Consider the following 16,982-nt stretch of genomic DNA (forward strand, 5'->3'; position numbering starts at 1 on the left):
ATGTTCAGAAAAACAGAAACCAATGTTCAGTCTTTTGTTTTGTAATTTCTCTGGATTAATTTCACATGCATCAATGAACCCTCTGATATCCTACTTGAATGTTACTCAGCAGGCTTTAAGGGATACTTGTTCAATACGAACCCCAGAAGGTGAATGACAAAAATGCAGATGGGATAGAAGCAGAAAATGCTCTAAATACATGGCCGGTTAGTCAATATTTGTAAAGAGACAAAATTTTGCTCCTTCGCTGGTTTAGGGCCATGGATGGTGGTGTGAGGAAAAGGTAAAAATTTGTTTCATCAGCTGTGGGTGCATGGCAAAATAGCTGGTGGAGGGTGGTGAGAGAATAAATGAGCAAGATTATTCTAGGGGGAACAGTCTCACTGGAAAATTAAGAGGAAGAGGGGGAGTGGCTGCTGGAGCGGGAGGGGAGAGATGTGCGTGATCATTGCCCATGACGTAGGTGACAAAAATGGTAGAATATGGTCTTTGGAATAGGAGTGGCTGGAACAATTAGCTATGTTAGTCTTGTGTTCTTGATTTTGCATCTCTTTTTAAACCTACTGGAGTGCTTGCATACTTTGTCGTTTTTTTTGATGAAGGACCTACTATTGAATACTAACTTGTCTTTATTCTTTACAGATGCAGGGAAAATTGGGTATTTCCATTATTTTGTACTTATACATCGGGAAAGTCTTAAAGTTCTCTGATAAGAATGGAGACTAAGCCAGCACTTTTCTCACCCTCACCTAAACCTATGCAAGCATATTTACAACTGGATAGAGATTAGGAGATGAAAACCTGGTTGACTTTTCTACTGTCTTGCCCAGGGCTGTGCAGGTCAATTATAGAAGCCCTACTGCATTCCTAGTTATAAACCCACTGAATAATTAGTGGTGACGTTGTCATCAGTAGTTTGCCATGCTGATGTTTGGAAGTATCTCTTTAGTTACTATGGTTTTGATAAAATGGCCCTTTTGTTTTTTAATCTGAAAACCTGCCAAAGTGTTCCTCTTACTGCCATTTTGTCATATGTGGTGTCACCCTCAGCAGTTTTTTACCATGTACATCAATTCCAAGGTTGGAATTCCAATTACTGCATGCAGATCTCCAAGCTACAGACAAGGAACCATCACACTTCTGTTTATGTACAGCACTAATATTTCAACTGTTGCAAGCAGAGAAAGAAAAATAAATCTTTGACCTCTTGAGGCTTTTTTAACAAACTCAGTTTAGGGAAAAAGCTTAATTTTAGTGGATGAATACTACAGGAAAGACAAACAGAGAGGACAGTGATAAAGTCAGGTTGTCAAATAAATGAATATCTGTAATGAATAATAGGCTGAAAACCCCCTCCCTCACAGTTTTGTAGAGATGTCCACGAATATATCACACTCCACAGCGTAACCATAGCCTGCAGCAGAAAAGGAATGAAAAACCACAGCTGCGTGATTTCAAAGATTAGAATAACCAAATATTTAAGTTTTTCTGCAATACGTAGTTATAAAAATAAATCAAAAAAGGCAGGCAATTAGGGTAAAATGTTTCAGTGACCTAGGTCTATCAGTACAGCGTGTATCCAAAAGCACAGCTGCACTAACAAAATTCCTCTTGATTAGCCAAACAAGCAATGCATGAGGTCTCTTGATGACTTTCTATTACTTTGCCTTCAATTCAGTTGCAAGGATAATTCAACAGTCTGTATACACAATGCTATATATAAAGTACTTTGTGAAGGAAACAGTTTGTTTACATTTTGCATCAAAACTTGGCAACTGCTCAGCTTTAAATGGAGTCATTTTACTTGACATCCTTGCTGGCAGCTTTTTGAATGGGTAACTGCTCATTAAAGAAAATCTATTCTTGTAATAAAAAGCACCTTTTCTCAAAAAGTAAAGTCTGCACTTAAAAATGGAACTTTCCTGAATTAGCCTTGAACATAAACATTTCAAGTTTACACAACAGATTTTCCTTAATTAGATTTAGTTTTGAGGCTAATTAAGCTCAACTACAATACTGTCACCCATAAGTTTTGAATTTTTCCTCAGCTAACATAAAACTCAAAACTTCCTGCATGAATTCTTTAAACATTTCCAAAGAACGTTTTGAGTAACTGAATGAACCTATGTATCTAGCTCAAGGAGTTGCTTTGTCTCAATGATTTTATCAACTCAGCATAAATGCTCTAAGAGCTTAAAGCTCTAAAATAACACCAAGAACTACCAGACCTACCCAGAGCAACCAGCCCTTAGGGTAAGAAAAACATCGATTAGACCAAAAACATGCTGCAGAAGAGTAACACAAAGTTCCTACATAATTTTACAACTATGGCATATTGTTTAGTTACAGTAATTTAAACTGTATGACTACATGTTTTAATACCATACAATTTCAGCAAAATCAATAAGTACTACACAGTTTGAAGTTATTGTATTTCTGTACCACTGGGTCAATTTACTGCTGTGTCATTATTATAATCCCCTCCCTTGTTATTTTCTCCTTCAATGTTCCCTGACTAAGATACCAGGGAGATGAAACGCAGTAAAGATTTTCTTGGAACTTAAAACTAAGAGAATCATAGAATCATACAACAAAGGAAGTGGCTATTCAGCCCTACTGTGCCTGTGTCAGCTCTCTGAAAGATTGATTTGCCTGGTCTTTACCTATATCCATTTAATTTCCCCCTTTTCAAATATTTATCTACTTTCCTTTTTAAATTTTTGATGCGCAATCAGCCAAAGATGATATATTCTATTGCAGCTGAATGGCACTACCCTAACTCCTTCCCTCCAGGAGACAGTTCTGTGTCATTTTGGAATTGCCATTTACCTATGATAACTCAGCGTTATCATTGCAACATAGTGGAGAATGTGAAAAAATTGGTATAAAAAATTCAACCATATAAAACACATAAGTTGAATTATAGATTACATTATTGCCAATTTTTGTACAAAGTTTATAAAAGTGCCTATAATGAGCATTTTGCACTGTTCAACAGGGTAGGACACCAGAAGTTTCAGGTTGGCAACTGATGGTGGTAATGTTGACAAGCAATGTGAGGTGCTGAATTAAGAATATTGATAGCACTGGAGAAATATAGCAAGATTCTCTGCTGCCACGCTCAACATTGCAGTTACGTTTTGTTGCATACCACTCATTACAATATAATAAAAGGTTTTCTGGTGACATGGGTTTTCTTTATACAATTAACGGGCGACTGGACAGATCTGAGAAAGTGAAAAGACGATAAGGTAATGATTAACATGTAAGACTTTATTATTAAAGCCTAATGGCGGGCAAAATTGAATATATTCTATATTCCTTCAATGAAATTAAAACACTGCAACTAGTAACAGTGCTCTGGAATTTGTTTAAGATCAATCAAACCAAAGGCTGATTGATGGTTATTAAAGGAGACAAGGTCAGTAATTTTATGGTTAAAGCAAAACATCTGAGCAATAGTTTAAAGAAAAGGACATTGTAGAGACTCAAGGTACAAGAGAGAGCAAAATAAAGGATGATCAAAGTAAAAGTTTGGCTGATATAGCTTGCTCCATTTGGTCACTGATAATGGTGCCTGCTTTGCTTCAGATAGTTTAAGGCAAACCCAACATTAAAGCAACCTCTACTACTTTTGTATTGATGTGTATTTTAGGTGCACACTGGCTCTCTAACTCCTGGTTACAACAACTATATAAAAATAATTCCATTTATTAAATTAGTCCCTTTAATTTAGAAAAACATCCCAAGGACATCACAAAGGTGAAAGAAAAACATGGACTTAGAGCCTAAGAAGGAAATATTAGGAAGGGTGACAAAAAGCGGGAAGTGGGCAAGTGAATGGGTTTAGGATTGGAATTGGGTCTGAGTGGCTAATGATATGGTCACCAATGATGGGATAAGGGAGAGATATTCATGAGAACAGAGTAAGAGGAACAGAGAGCTTTGGGAAGAGGGAGGGAAGCTGTAGCACTGAAGATTATAGAGAAAGATCGTGGAGTGACTTTAAAAATATGGATGAGAATTTTAAATTGTAATCTTTAGGGTACAAGGAGCAAGGACAGGGGAGAGGAGAAACAGTGGCCTAGGGAGGTAGATGGAAATTGGAAGCCTCAGAGACAGGAGGTTAGAGGCCTGGTTGTTGGAGTTGAAGGAGGGTGTCCAATTGTCAGGAGGGAGGGGGTTATATCGCCAATTGTGGGGGAGGGAGGGGGTTATATCGCCTGGATCCAATAGTCCTCACCTCCCTCTAGCCAACTTGGGAAACCCCCAGCCATCCAGTGTTAAATTTAAAATGGTGCATAAAAGTTAGGCACGCAGCCTCATTATAATTTTTAAATTCCCAACCCGTCTCCTGGGAGTGAATTGGCTGCCGACTAATCCCATTCCATCTTCATTAAAAGAGAAAGTGAGTGAGTTGGGTTTGGAATTCTGACTTTAACATTTTAACTTTCCACCCAACCTAAACCCATGAGGTTAAAATCTCTCCCATCATCTCTTGCAGGCAGTCTCACATCACATAGGCTTTGCATCACATTTAAGTTCAGATCAATGCAAAGCTAAATTTTAAATGGGCATTTTGTGAACTTACATTGAATAATTCTGAAGATGACTAATACTCCCAAGACTCTCATGACATCTACACCCACTCAAGCTGAACATCTATATCATGCCATCAAGCCATTGTTTCCAGGACTGTCACTGACCTCATCTCCTCTGGAGATCTTCCTCCCACAGCTTCCAACCTGATAGTCGCCCAACCTCGGACAGCCCGCTTCTACCTCCTACCCAAAATCCACAAACAGAACTGTCCCGGTAGACCGATCGTGTCAGCCTGCTCCTGCCTCACGGAACTCATTTCTCGTTATCTTGACTCCCTTCTCTCTCCCCTTGTCCAGTCCCTTCCCACCAACATCCGTGATGACACCTTACGTCACATCAAGAAATTCCAGTTCCCTGGCCCCAACCCCTTCCTCTTCACCAGGGACGTCCAATCCCTCTACACCTCCATCCCCCACCAGGATGGTCTGAGGGCCCTTAGCTTCTTCCTCAAACAGAGGACCGAACAATCCCTATCCACCACTACTCTCCTCCGTCTGAACTTGTTCTCACATTGAACAATTTCTCCTTTAACTCCTCTCACTTCCTCCAAATAAAAGGTGTGGCTATGGGTACCTGCATGGGCTCCAGCTATGCCTGTCTCTTTATGGGGTATGTGGCAACCTCCCTGTCGCTTGCCATTTTAACACTCCATCCTGCTCTCTTGCCCACATGTCTGTCCTTGGCTTGCTGCATTGTTCCAGTGAAGCCCAACACAAACTGGAGGAACAGCATCTCATCTTCCAACTAGGTACTTTACAGCCTTCCGGACTGAATATTGAGTTCAACAACTTTAGATCTTAAACTCCCTCCTCCATCCCCACCCCCTTTCTGTTTCTTCCCCCTTCCTTTTGTTTTTTCCAATAATTTATATAGATTTTTCTTTTCCCACCTATTTCCATTATTTTTAAATCTTTTATGCCCTGCTAGTCTTTCCACCCCACTCCCACTAGAGCTGTACCTTGAGTGCCCTACCATCCATTCTTAATTAGCACATATGTTTAGATAATATCACTACCTTCAATACCTCTGTGTTCTTTTGTCTGTGACATCTTTTGATTATCTGCTCCTATCACTGCTTGCTTGCCCCTACAACCACACCACCCTGCCCCACTTCTCTCCCCCAACCCCCCCTACCCCCCACCTTAAACCAGCTTATATTTCACCTCTCTCCTTTTATTCACTCAATTCTGTGGAAGGGTCATGAGGACTCGAAACGTCAACTCTTTTCTTCTCCGCCGATGCTGCCTGACCTACTGAGTTTTTCCAGGTAATTCTGTTTTTGTTTTGGATTTCCAGCATCCACAGTTTTTTGTTTTTATCTATATCATGCTGTTTTGTTATTGAGCTCAGCATCATCTATAGCAAGGCGCAGCCAGCAGCATCGCTTGAGGCTGCTCACTGAGCTTTGCAGTCTACAAATCAAAAAAAGGATTTGGCCATTTGGCCCATTGTGTTTGTTCTGTCATGTCAGTCATGACAGTTCTTCATCTTTTTAATCTCAAACAGGGAAAAACTCTACAAATACTGGTCTGATATGTTAGCCATAGTGTGTAAATTGGATGAGCTTAAAGATCCCTCAAGTTAATTTATTAAAGTGGCTTAATTGTAGAAAATGTGCACAAGTCGGTATTGCTGTGATTAGGGAGGCACTGAAAACACCTTGCAGTAATGCAAAATTTGATTCTGTAAAATCTTACCTATTGTTTTTGACTTATCTAAATAATGGCAAAGGATATTGATGACATCGAAGAAAGTTGCTCTGGTCAGCAAACAAGGGTTCTGCCTAGAAAACAATAAATCAGAAATAATTATTGATGCAAATCCATCACAGAAAAACATCAACGGGGTGACAATAAAAGCAAGATATTATGCAACCAGTGAAAAAAAAAAACAAATTTAATTCATGAAATCTACAAGGAAATATTTGTGGGGACAGTGAGGGAAGACAAGTGGGAACAATATCAATAGTGGAACATTTGTATTTACAGTTGGAACCATCCAGCCTGTGTTTAAAGTAAAAGTCACTCTTAGGCTATAGGGTCTAATCTTATTATTTAACAAAAATGTGTCAGGTGCCAAATACTTTTCACCAACAGGTCCCACCCATTGGCATTTGACTTAAATTGATGCACAATTACAAGAATTTAAAAAAAGATTTAGAATGCTCGCCGATAAAGACTGGGTAGCAGAATGAGCAAGAAACTGTCCTTTCACCTTTATGAGTTAAGGTTAAAATTCAACCCAGACTGATGGGATTAAAAGCTTGTCTCTCATGGATGGCTATGACGGTCCTTCGTGAAATGAGTATGGCAGTTTCAATCCATCTCAATGAGCGTCAATCCTTTGCTAAGTCAAAACTACGGATAATTCAGTCAACTCATTCAGAGACTATAAGGATGGCTTGATTGGGACATCTTGGTGTAGTGGGAGCATTGGACTTAAAACCTGATGTTGAGGTCGCACTGAGGGCGTTTTAGTCCAAACCTATTATAATGAGATGGCGGTGTGAGATGTCAAATAGGTTCAAAAAGGCAAAAAATGTTTTATTGCCAAGCACCTATATCTCTCCAATTCATAGACATGAAGCACAATTAAGTGAAATTCATCCTGGTTTCATCTGTCACCTTGAGAGTATACCATAAACAATCTTAGTTAACAAAACACTGATTAGCTGCACTAACATCACAGGAATTTCCTCAGAGTTATTCTGTTCCACTGGCATTTAAACTCATAAATAGAGCTTCCGCCAAAGTAATAGCAGCAGAGTGGGAAAAACTAGAGTAAATTCATCCAAATTATCTAATGAATTGACTGTTTAAAACTCATGCCTTTTTTTTGTTTTCCATATAAACCCATCAAGATACATTGAGTAAAATGGACCACTAATCTTAGGAAAAACGTGATTAATTGGCAAATTTGTTCTTTCTGTATAGAGGGGAAATTTCCCTACTATGTTTATGAGCTCACTAACAAAGCAACCAAAGGTAAATGTCCCCACCAGAGTGAATTCCTTCAGGGACTCCAGCTCCAGCTTTTGCATACGGTACTCTCTAGTTATGTGCCAATTTTGTGTTTAAAATTAAGAATACTGTTGGTGATTTGGCACATGTAAATTCCTTTCTGCTGTCTATTCTCTCTCTCATTATACCCTGTGTAATACAAGTAGAATTTTTCCTACATCTTTGCTAATGTATGTATGAATCTAATGCTTTATACATTTATCTAACTACCTCCTTTATGAATAGATACATGTTGCTATTTACATCTTTGTGCTCTTCTTTAGTTATACTTTTTTTGGGATGAGGTGAAAGAATAACATACCACATTTGCAGTCACACAGAATGCTGAGTGACTTTGGTTAATGTGCCAAGTAAGCTATTTATGTGCATAAGCTTCATGTGAAAGAAAGCAACAGTTAATAGGAAAAGTCAATTGGAAGTGACAACACTGAATAGATCTGCTGAATGGAACTAGCATGCTAGAAAAATAATTAGAAACAATTCAAGAAAGAAAACCAGTAGAATTTCATATTTTGTACTTGCATCAAAACAACTAAAAAGGAATATATTGCAAGCTGCATTTCAAATTCACTGTATTAATGCTATTATTCAGTTGCATAACTTACAGCTTGAAGGGACAAAATTAAAAAAGTTCACTTCTACATATGTTTGTGTATCAACACACTGCACCAGAGTGGTTGAGTGTATCTTTGTATCTGGGATTCTTAATAGAGGGAGTTGACAACTGATATTAGGACTCAATGCTCCTCTAATAGTCTGATGTCCTGCTTTTATGAGAATTGACACATAACAATCTCAATTTACTAATACAATAGTGGAACCCCACCAAGGGATGCAACAATGATATGCCCATGACCTGAACTCAGTATATATCCCTTTTGCACATATATTTTTTCAAGCTGCTTGAAAGTGAACGAAGTTCCCATTAGATGAGATAACGCTTGGTCTGAACTGTTAATCTGCTTTATTTCACAGTAAGCTCCATGTTCAGAACAAGGTTAATGATCTGATTTTCTTAGTTCATTAGGTAAAACTTATGTTGTGCAATGACATATATATAATGAACCCATGACAATACACCTCTTCAGGGGGTTGTCTTACTTCATGAAAATGGAATAGCCCCTTTGAATTCCTTCCTACGATCCAAGCAAGAATTTTCCTGGCCTGTACTCCTCTGGTTTTCAGAGCCTTTTACCACACCCTATTCCCAAAAACCAGCATGCATTTTTGGTGATGGTAGGTTGAAATATACCAGGCGCCAGATTTCGCCTGCTAGCTAAAAGGTTGGGAAGCGGGGTAGCCCGTCAAGGGGACACCGGCTGCTCTGCAGTCATTTAACGGCCACTGGGCATAAAGAAACTGGAGGTGGGATTTCCGACACTCAGGGACAGGAGATCCCCTCTCAGGGAGCTGTCAGCTAATTAGAGTTCGGCAACTCTCCAACATTTTTGAATATGCAGCGCTGGATCGTTTAGTTATGATTGAGGGTCCCATCAGGTGCCAAGATGGCAGGCCCCAGCGAAGGGGTTGAGGTTTAAAAGGCCATAGGGGGTGCAGAAATGGGAGGGTCGGGGTGGTTTAAAATCTTGGGGACCATCTGATGGGCCCAGGAAGCAATATTTGCTCTTCTATGGTCTGGTGATCATTAAGTTATGGGTTTGGTGAGAAAGTTACTGAACTATACCACACAACTAAATTTAGAGCATAAGCATTTTCCCTTCAGATAAGATACACCCTTTTTGTTATAGAATGAGAAATATATCCATATAGAAGTAACTGAAGAAAACAACCTCTCCACCATTCCTCCCATTGCTCATCAAAAATGAGAACAGCTTGCATTTATATAACACCTTTAATGAAGTAAAATGTCCTAAGTTGCACTGTTCAAGAGTTAATTGGACAAAAGTAGACACTGGGCCAAGGAGCAGACATTAGTATAAGCCACAAAGAAACCTGGTCAGAGATAAATTTTAAAGAGCATCTTAAAGGATGAAAGGAGGCAGAGAAGTTTATTCAGGGAATTCCAAAAATTAGGACCAAGACAGCTGAAGGCATGGATGTCAATGATGAAGTGAAAAAATTTAAAGATGTACAAGTGGCCAAAATCAGAGGAAAAGTTGTTAAAGGATTGAGCAGCTGTAGGAGGTTACAGAGCTAGGGAAAAGGAGAGCATGGAGGGGTATTAATACAGAGGATGGGAATTTTAAATATGAGGCACTGGTGGACCAAGGGCCAATCAGCAAGCCATGGAATGATGGGTGAATGGAACTTAGTGCGAGTTAGGATATGGGCAGCTGAGTTTTGGATGAGTTCAAGTTTACGAAATATAGAAGGTGGGTGGCCAGCCATGAGTGCATTGGAATATTCAAATCAGGAGGGAACAAAAACATGGATAAGAACATTTCAGCGGCAGGTGGGCTGAACCAGAGATGGTGATCTGTGATGTTACAGAGGCGAAAGTAGGTGATCTAGATAATTGAGAGGATACGAGGTCAGAAGCTCAGCTCAGGGGCAAATAGGACAGAACAGCGTTGTGAACACTCTAATTCAGCCTAGGACAGTAGCCAAGTAGGGTGGAGGAATCAGTAGCTACGTAACAAAGTAGGTGGTGGAGAACCGAAGACAAAGGTTTACATCTTCCAATGTTCAGTTGAGAACTTATTGTTTATAGAATACCACAAATTGAATTGGAGGGGCAGGTTCAATCAAATAAAAGAAAATGCCTTTGCATCTGCAAAGTTTGTTTTTTTTAAAAAAACTATTTGACAGGAGTATTTAAGTTGCCTTTATATTCATTTTAACCATGAAATTGGAATCATTGTCGACTTGACATATTGCTTAAAATGTTTATTTATGCAATACTAGTGGCAATTACTTTTTTAATGAATTATACTGTAAGTAGAAATGATTTCTGTTGGAGATAGAATTCCAGTGAGCAGACCAGAGTTGAACTGGGAACTGCTTCAAGCTTCCAATCAACTGGTTCTGAACTCCATCTCACCAATACGTCATCCATTATTATATTGTCTGTTGGGAACGAGGCAGGCACAGTGCAAACTATGAAAAGCATACTGCATCTATTCAACTGCTATGTCCCTAGAAAGCACTTCATTAAAAAATATAAATCAAGCAACAAAATTAGCCTAAAAAAAAAGGTTGTTCATGCTGAATAAATATCAGTTGCAGCCGTCAACTAACAGGCTCAATTTGATTACAAAATTAATCCACTCTTGGATGAATCAGAATAAATGTTTCCTGCCAGCAGTATAATCAGTTATCATTTCAAGTATTTAAATAGTGCTAATGCTGAGACATCAAATAGGAAAATTGTGTTCAACACAAAGTATTACTATTAAAAGTGAGCAATGATGAATCTAATAGTACACACAAAACCAGGCCATCATAAATGGATAGTCAAGTGAATGTCAATGTTCATTTAACAACTGTATGTATTTCATCGCTGAGCCCTAAATTAGGCAATGGAAAGTAAATTCTGTTTTACAGACCTACATAATGCTAATCCTAACAATTGTGTAGTATAAATCTAGCAAGATTCAAGTGAGACTAGAACCACAGTTTACCCAGAAGGTTACTTATCTGGAATGCACTGTCACCAGTGAATTTATGGTTGAAAGTTACATGTATGAGTATACATTTAAATTATGAATAATAATCTGGAACACCATGGTGGAACTACGTGAATGTCATTTGTTGTGCACAGTCAGGATTGAATATATATAATTTCCTAATAACACACATGATATAATGTTGGAATGATACATTCCTTGGTAAGATCAAGTATTAGTTGATTCAGATCGCTGGATGAAATGAAGTTTAATGAACACTGCTAGAAACTGATTCCATTGCATCCCATGCAATAGGAATAGATCATCAATTGGGATATAAATTTGGGTCAGAAACCAGCAGAACTAGACACGACAGCACTGGTAAGGAAGCTCGAATCAGCAATCAGAATCAGGGCAGGGAGAGGCCAAAGGTTTCCTTGAAGGGGCCAAGGGGGCAGCACTCCTAGTCCTTATGAATTGCTGAAAGCATCACTTATCTTGGGTAGCTGGCAGCTTCTGCCTCTGTTTCACTGTCAAGTTTCCCCAACATATAGGAAATATGAGCTGTATGGGTCAATTTCAATCAGGCTCGCAGTTGCACTGCAGGAACCTGATTTAAATATGTTAATAGGTTTGTGGCCTCTCCATGGCAGGACACTCATATGCCCCAATATACGCCCCATAAGAATTGCAGTGGATGCATGTGAGGTGTGTTGGTGTTAGGTTCCATAAATTTAATTTTTATAACAGCCTTCCAACGCTCTCCCGCTTGCCTTGGGGATTCATATCGAGGCCAGTGTTTCCATTCCCTATTGTTCCAAGATGTGAAATTTTAAAACAACTCTATAGTGATCCTGATAAATGTTTGTAGCACAGTAAACAGCTTGTCAATTTTTAGGCACTACAGTTTTTTGACGTTTTATGGTTAAGCAAATAGGCTTCTACCAGGGAGTTGGCAGATGCAATCTTGGTCAAGGGTATAAATGATAAGTTTAAATTGAACAATACATAAGCTGCAAGTTGTGAGGAAATGCTGCAGTAAATAGGAACGTGATAGTCATGAAGGACTTCAATGCCTTAGAGGTATGGTGAACAGGCCAGGAGCAAATGGAATTATGGGATGAAAATCAAAGTAGCAGCAAGCAGTTACTGTTTCCAAACACATGTGAAACAGCCAGTCAGAGCAGATTCTAGGGAACAGAACTTGAAATTAAACTGTAGCAGTTAAATGTTAATTTTTAAGAAGCATGGAAAAGATTCCAATGAGGAAAACAGGGAAACAGAACAAAACCTAAATCAAGACAGCTAAATAAGGAGTGTTAAATTCACCTAAATGCTAAACGTTTAAGGTTTACATGGAAACAAGAAGTCCTAAGGGCTGGGGTGCTAAAACTGCCAACTAAGGAAACTAAAAGCAGAGAACCGGCTTGAATACAACGAGCCAAATGGCCTCCTTCTATGCTGTATAAATCGAGTACTAGCAGTAATAATTGGGTTGCAAAAAATGTATCCATCAGAATAAAAAAAGCTTTGGTACCTTTTTATTGTTATATAAGTAGCAGACAATTTATTAATGATGGGAAAGATCATTTAAAGTATGAGTTGAAAGTAAGAAAATATAACCATGAAATTGCAGATATATTAAACAAATCTTTGATATGTACCTTCACGAATTAAACTTGTGATATTGGCATCCACAGACAACGTGGATATTACCCAGATACGTCCTATCTACAAAAAGCAGGACAAATCTAACCTGACTCATTGCCACATTGTCAGCTTTTTGTCAGTCATCAGTATATTGATGGAAGAAGTTATCAATAGTGTTATGAAGTGATACCTGGGACTGAATTTTTGCTTGGGCCGAGCAGGCAGGACTGGAGGGAGGTATGGGGGCGAGCCTACAATTTCCCGTTACCAGCCAACATGTCGCCATAGCCCCTGTTTCCCGGCAATGTTCATTGAGGCTAGTTCAGGGGAGGGGCTACAGCTACCCGCTTGCCAGTGGCAGGCAGCCAATTAAATTGCCTACTGATGGCACTTATCAGAAGGCATCTGGAAAGGTGAGCCCCCGCAGAGACCCAAGTCTGGGAGATGAATTGAGGCATACTGGGTGGGGGGGTGGGGGGGGGAGAGGTTGTGGTTTAGATGGGGGGTGGTGGTGTTGCAATGATGCCTCATTTAATTTAATCCCTCCCTAACAGCTGTACCTGGGCACAGCTGCAGTTGCAGGTTGTCCTGTAGAAGGGTTCCTCGCTGAAAAATTCTTCACAGGACACCTCCATCTTGAGTTCTCTCTCATTCCCCTACCTGCATTGTCAGTTCCCACCTCTGATGGTGGAGATGTCGATCTCTCAGTGCTGGAGTGCCTCCTAATTAGATGGGGATTCCAGAGGTATCCACTTAAATGGCCAACTCATTGAAAAGATCCCTCTGGGACCTGGTGCCAGTATTTGCTGGTTCTTGATCCACACTTCCCAACAGCGGGATCAGGCCTGGGAATCAAAATTCAGCCTCGAGTCCAAACCTTACTCACAGAAACTCAGTTTCTGCTCCACCAAAACTACTGGGCTCCTGACCACATAATAGTCATGACCTTGACATGGAAACAAAAGTTAGATGCAAGAAGCCAACGAAAAGCAATTGACTTTCACATCATTTGACTGTGCATGACACCAAGGAGCTCCAACAAAATTGAAGTTAATTAGAAGATCCTCCTGTGGCTGCAATCACAATTGACACATGTAAAAACAGCTAAAAACAAAAAACTGCGGATGCTGGAAATCCAAAACAAAAACAGAATTATCTGGAAAAACTCAGCAGGTCTGGCAGTATCGGCGGAGAAGAAAAGAGTTGACGTTTCGAGTCCTCATGACCCTTCAACAGAACTGAGTGAATATAAGGAGAGGGGTGAAATATAAGCTGGTTTAAGGTTGGGGGGCGGGGGGGGGGGCGGGGGGGGAGAGAAGTGGGGGGGTGGTGGTGGTGTGGTTGTAGGGACAAGTAAGCAGTGATAGGAGCAGATAATCAAAAGATGTCACAGACAAAAGAACACAGAGGTGTTGAAGGTGGTGATATTATCTAAACGAATGTGCTAATTAAGAATGGATGGTAAGGCACTCAAGGTACAGCTCTAGTGGGGGTGGGGTGGAAAGACTAGCAGGGCATAAAAGATTTAAGAATAATGGAAATAGGTGGGAAAAGAAAAATCTGTATAAATTATTGGAAAAAACAAAAGGAAGGGGGAAGAAACAGAAAGGGGGTGGGGATGGAGGAGGGAGTTCAAGATCTAAAGTTGTTGAATTCAATATTCACTCCAGAAGGCTGTAAAGTGCCTAGTCGGAAGATGAGGTGCTGTTCCTCCAGTTTGTGTTGGGCTTCACTGGAACAATGCAGCAAGCCAAGGACAGACATGTGGACAAGAGAGCAGGGTGGAGTGTTAAAAACAGCTGTTGTCTTGGTTGTCAAAGGCTAATCATTGCAGCCCTAGGATATCAATTCTGCGTGTCCTTGTCCCAATCCTCAACTACGTCATTAGTGATCTCTATCATAAGGTCACATTGGAACACCATCCCCCATCCAAACCACAACTCTCTCCCTCCCCGTACCTGCACCCGCCACTCCTACCACCACCACCACCACCACCACCACCACCACCCAGTACACCTCAATTCATTTCCCAGACTTGGGTCTTTGCCAGGGTTCACCTTTCCAGATGCCTTCTGGGAAGTGCCATCAGTAGGCAATTTAATTGGCTGCCTGCCACTGGCAAGCGGGTAGCTGTAGCCCTTCCCACGAACCAGCCTCAATGAACATTGCCAGGAGACAGGGCTATGGCGACATATTGGTTGGTAATGGGAAATTGTGGGCTCGTGCCCACACCTCCCTCCAGTCCTGCCTGCTCGGCCCAAACAAAAATTCAGTCTCAGGTATCAATTTGGTACAAAGACCGAGGAATTGCAGACTAAATCAAGTGCAAATGGGAGTATATACTGAATGGTAAGGTTCCAAAGGGTGCAGAGGAACAGTGTGACCGAAAAATTCAATGCATCAATTCCTGAAATGGTGACTACAGGTGGATAAAGCCATAAAAAAAGGCTAGTGCAAAAGAAGTAATGTCAAATCAGTGAAAAATATTAGGCCACAAGTTAAAACTGTTTGCAGATAAGGATACTGCTATAGAAAGTACATTACAGAAAGTTTACAGCATACATCTACTTGGATGATGCCAGGCATTTAGATGATAGTTATAAGGTACTTTGAGATACTAGGGCCAGGATTCTTCCTATGGCGGGTGGGTGTGTGCGTGGAGCCTATCACCACCTGTGAGCGGCTCTGCGCCACCATTTTATGCAGGCAGGCCAATTAAGCCCACCCAGCCTAATGCGAAGCCAGTAGTGTTCACTGCTAACAGTGCGGGCGAGGGGGAGAGGGAGAGTTGGGGCCTGCGCTCTTTCGCGCATATGCACAAAAGAGCACAGCAATCTACCTAAGGCACGAGACTGCCTCAGGGAGAATGAATGTATAATGAAATCATGACCGAAATGATTTAGAAATTTATTTAAACATGTCCTCTCGTGTGGCTGTGTCACATAAGTGGGGACATGTTTGTAAATTTATGACAATTTATTTATTTAATAAAAGCTTCAGGAAATCTCATCCTGCCCGCCAGCCTTAAGATTGGATGGGCAGCGTTCTTAACTGCTTTAATTAATTTCTTAATGGCCTCAATAGGCTGATGATATTTTGGCAGACGCGCAGTCGACTCCGGCGCGTGCCCGCTGAATGAAATATCGCAATGGCACGCAATGACATTGGAATGCATGCCCGACATCATCACGCGTCATTTTATGCGTTGTCGTGTCGGGCCTGCCCCCACACGCCGACCAGAAGATTCTGCCCCAGGGCAATTTCTGTACAGAAGAGAGGTTCATCAAACATTTAACAGAGGAGTTTTTAAATTATGAAGGTTTTCAACAAATAAATAAGGAAAGATAGGGGTGATTGATTTAAAATTTTTCACCAATAGGGTAAAGAGGCTGGTTTGGAGAAATTTCTTTACAGGGTTGTTGGAACATTAAATGCTTTGTCACAGGATATAGTTATCGAAGAGACCAATGCACCTTCAAAGGGAAACATTTGAAATAGAGGAAAATACAAGGACTCAGGGAGCAAATGAGCTGGAGTGTTAATTTCCATTTACTATTTTAAAGAGTCAGCTCAGATATGGGGGGGATAAATGGCATCTTTCAATTTGCATACTTCTGTGGTTCTAAGACGGCAGAGCCTCCAGGGCAACAAATTTGGAGAAGGATGTCGGTATTAGCCGTAGATGGATAAATATTCTGGAACTTCGTTTAATTACCTTCAAAATTGGAAAATATTAATGCAGGACACTGCTTCAGGAGATTAAACAACAAGGTTAGAGTCCATGAAAAGAATGAACTACTAAGGTCTTTCCTTGTTCTATTCTTCTGTTTTTAAAATAATACTTCTGCCTTCTTATTGATAGCATCACTAGATTGAATCCCCATGCAATGCCTTGAAGAAATTACATTTTTCTTGCTCTTCTAATTACATTTTCCAATATAAGCACATCTAGGGACAATGGCCCAGATATTCATGGAGTCAGATGACTCTGGCACCATTTAAAAATGGCAGGTGGGGCCCAGTTCCAGGATTCCCACCCCATTCCGAGCGCCCCCAACTTTTGCCAACATGGAAAAAGGCTGCATAATCCCGACCTGGATGGCACCATTGCGGGGCCATCTCCCAGGCCCCGTAATTTTCAAGG

General features: G+C 40.4%; 1 protein-coding gene across 3 annotated transcripts in view; it reads right to left on the reverse strand.

The window, feature by feature from the left end:
* Nucleotides 1-16,982, reverse strand: part of thada (THADA armadillo repeat containing) — a 423,367-nt gene that overhangs the window by 118,926 nt on the left and 287,459 nt on the right. For all 3 annotated transcript variants that reach the window (XM_041182915.1, XM_041182914.1, XM_041182913.1), the window contains one exon: nucleotides 6,300-6,385. In XM_041182915.1, coding sequence (XP_041038849.1) covers nucleotides 6,300-6,385 — 86 coding nt within the window. The remainder of the gene's footprint in view (nucleotides 1-6,299; nucleotides 6,386-16,982) is intronic.

The sequence above is a fragment of the Carcharodon carcharias genome, chromosome 2, assembly GCF_017639515.1.
Source record: "Carcharodon carcharias isolate sCarCar2 chromosome 2, sCarCar2.pri, whole genome shotgun sequence".
Classification (NCBI taxonomy): Eukaryota; Metazoa; Chordata; class Chondrichthyes; order Lamniformes; family Lamnidae; genus Carcharodon; species Carcharodon carcharias.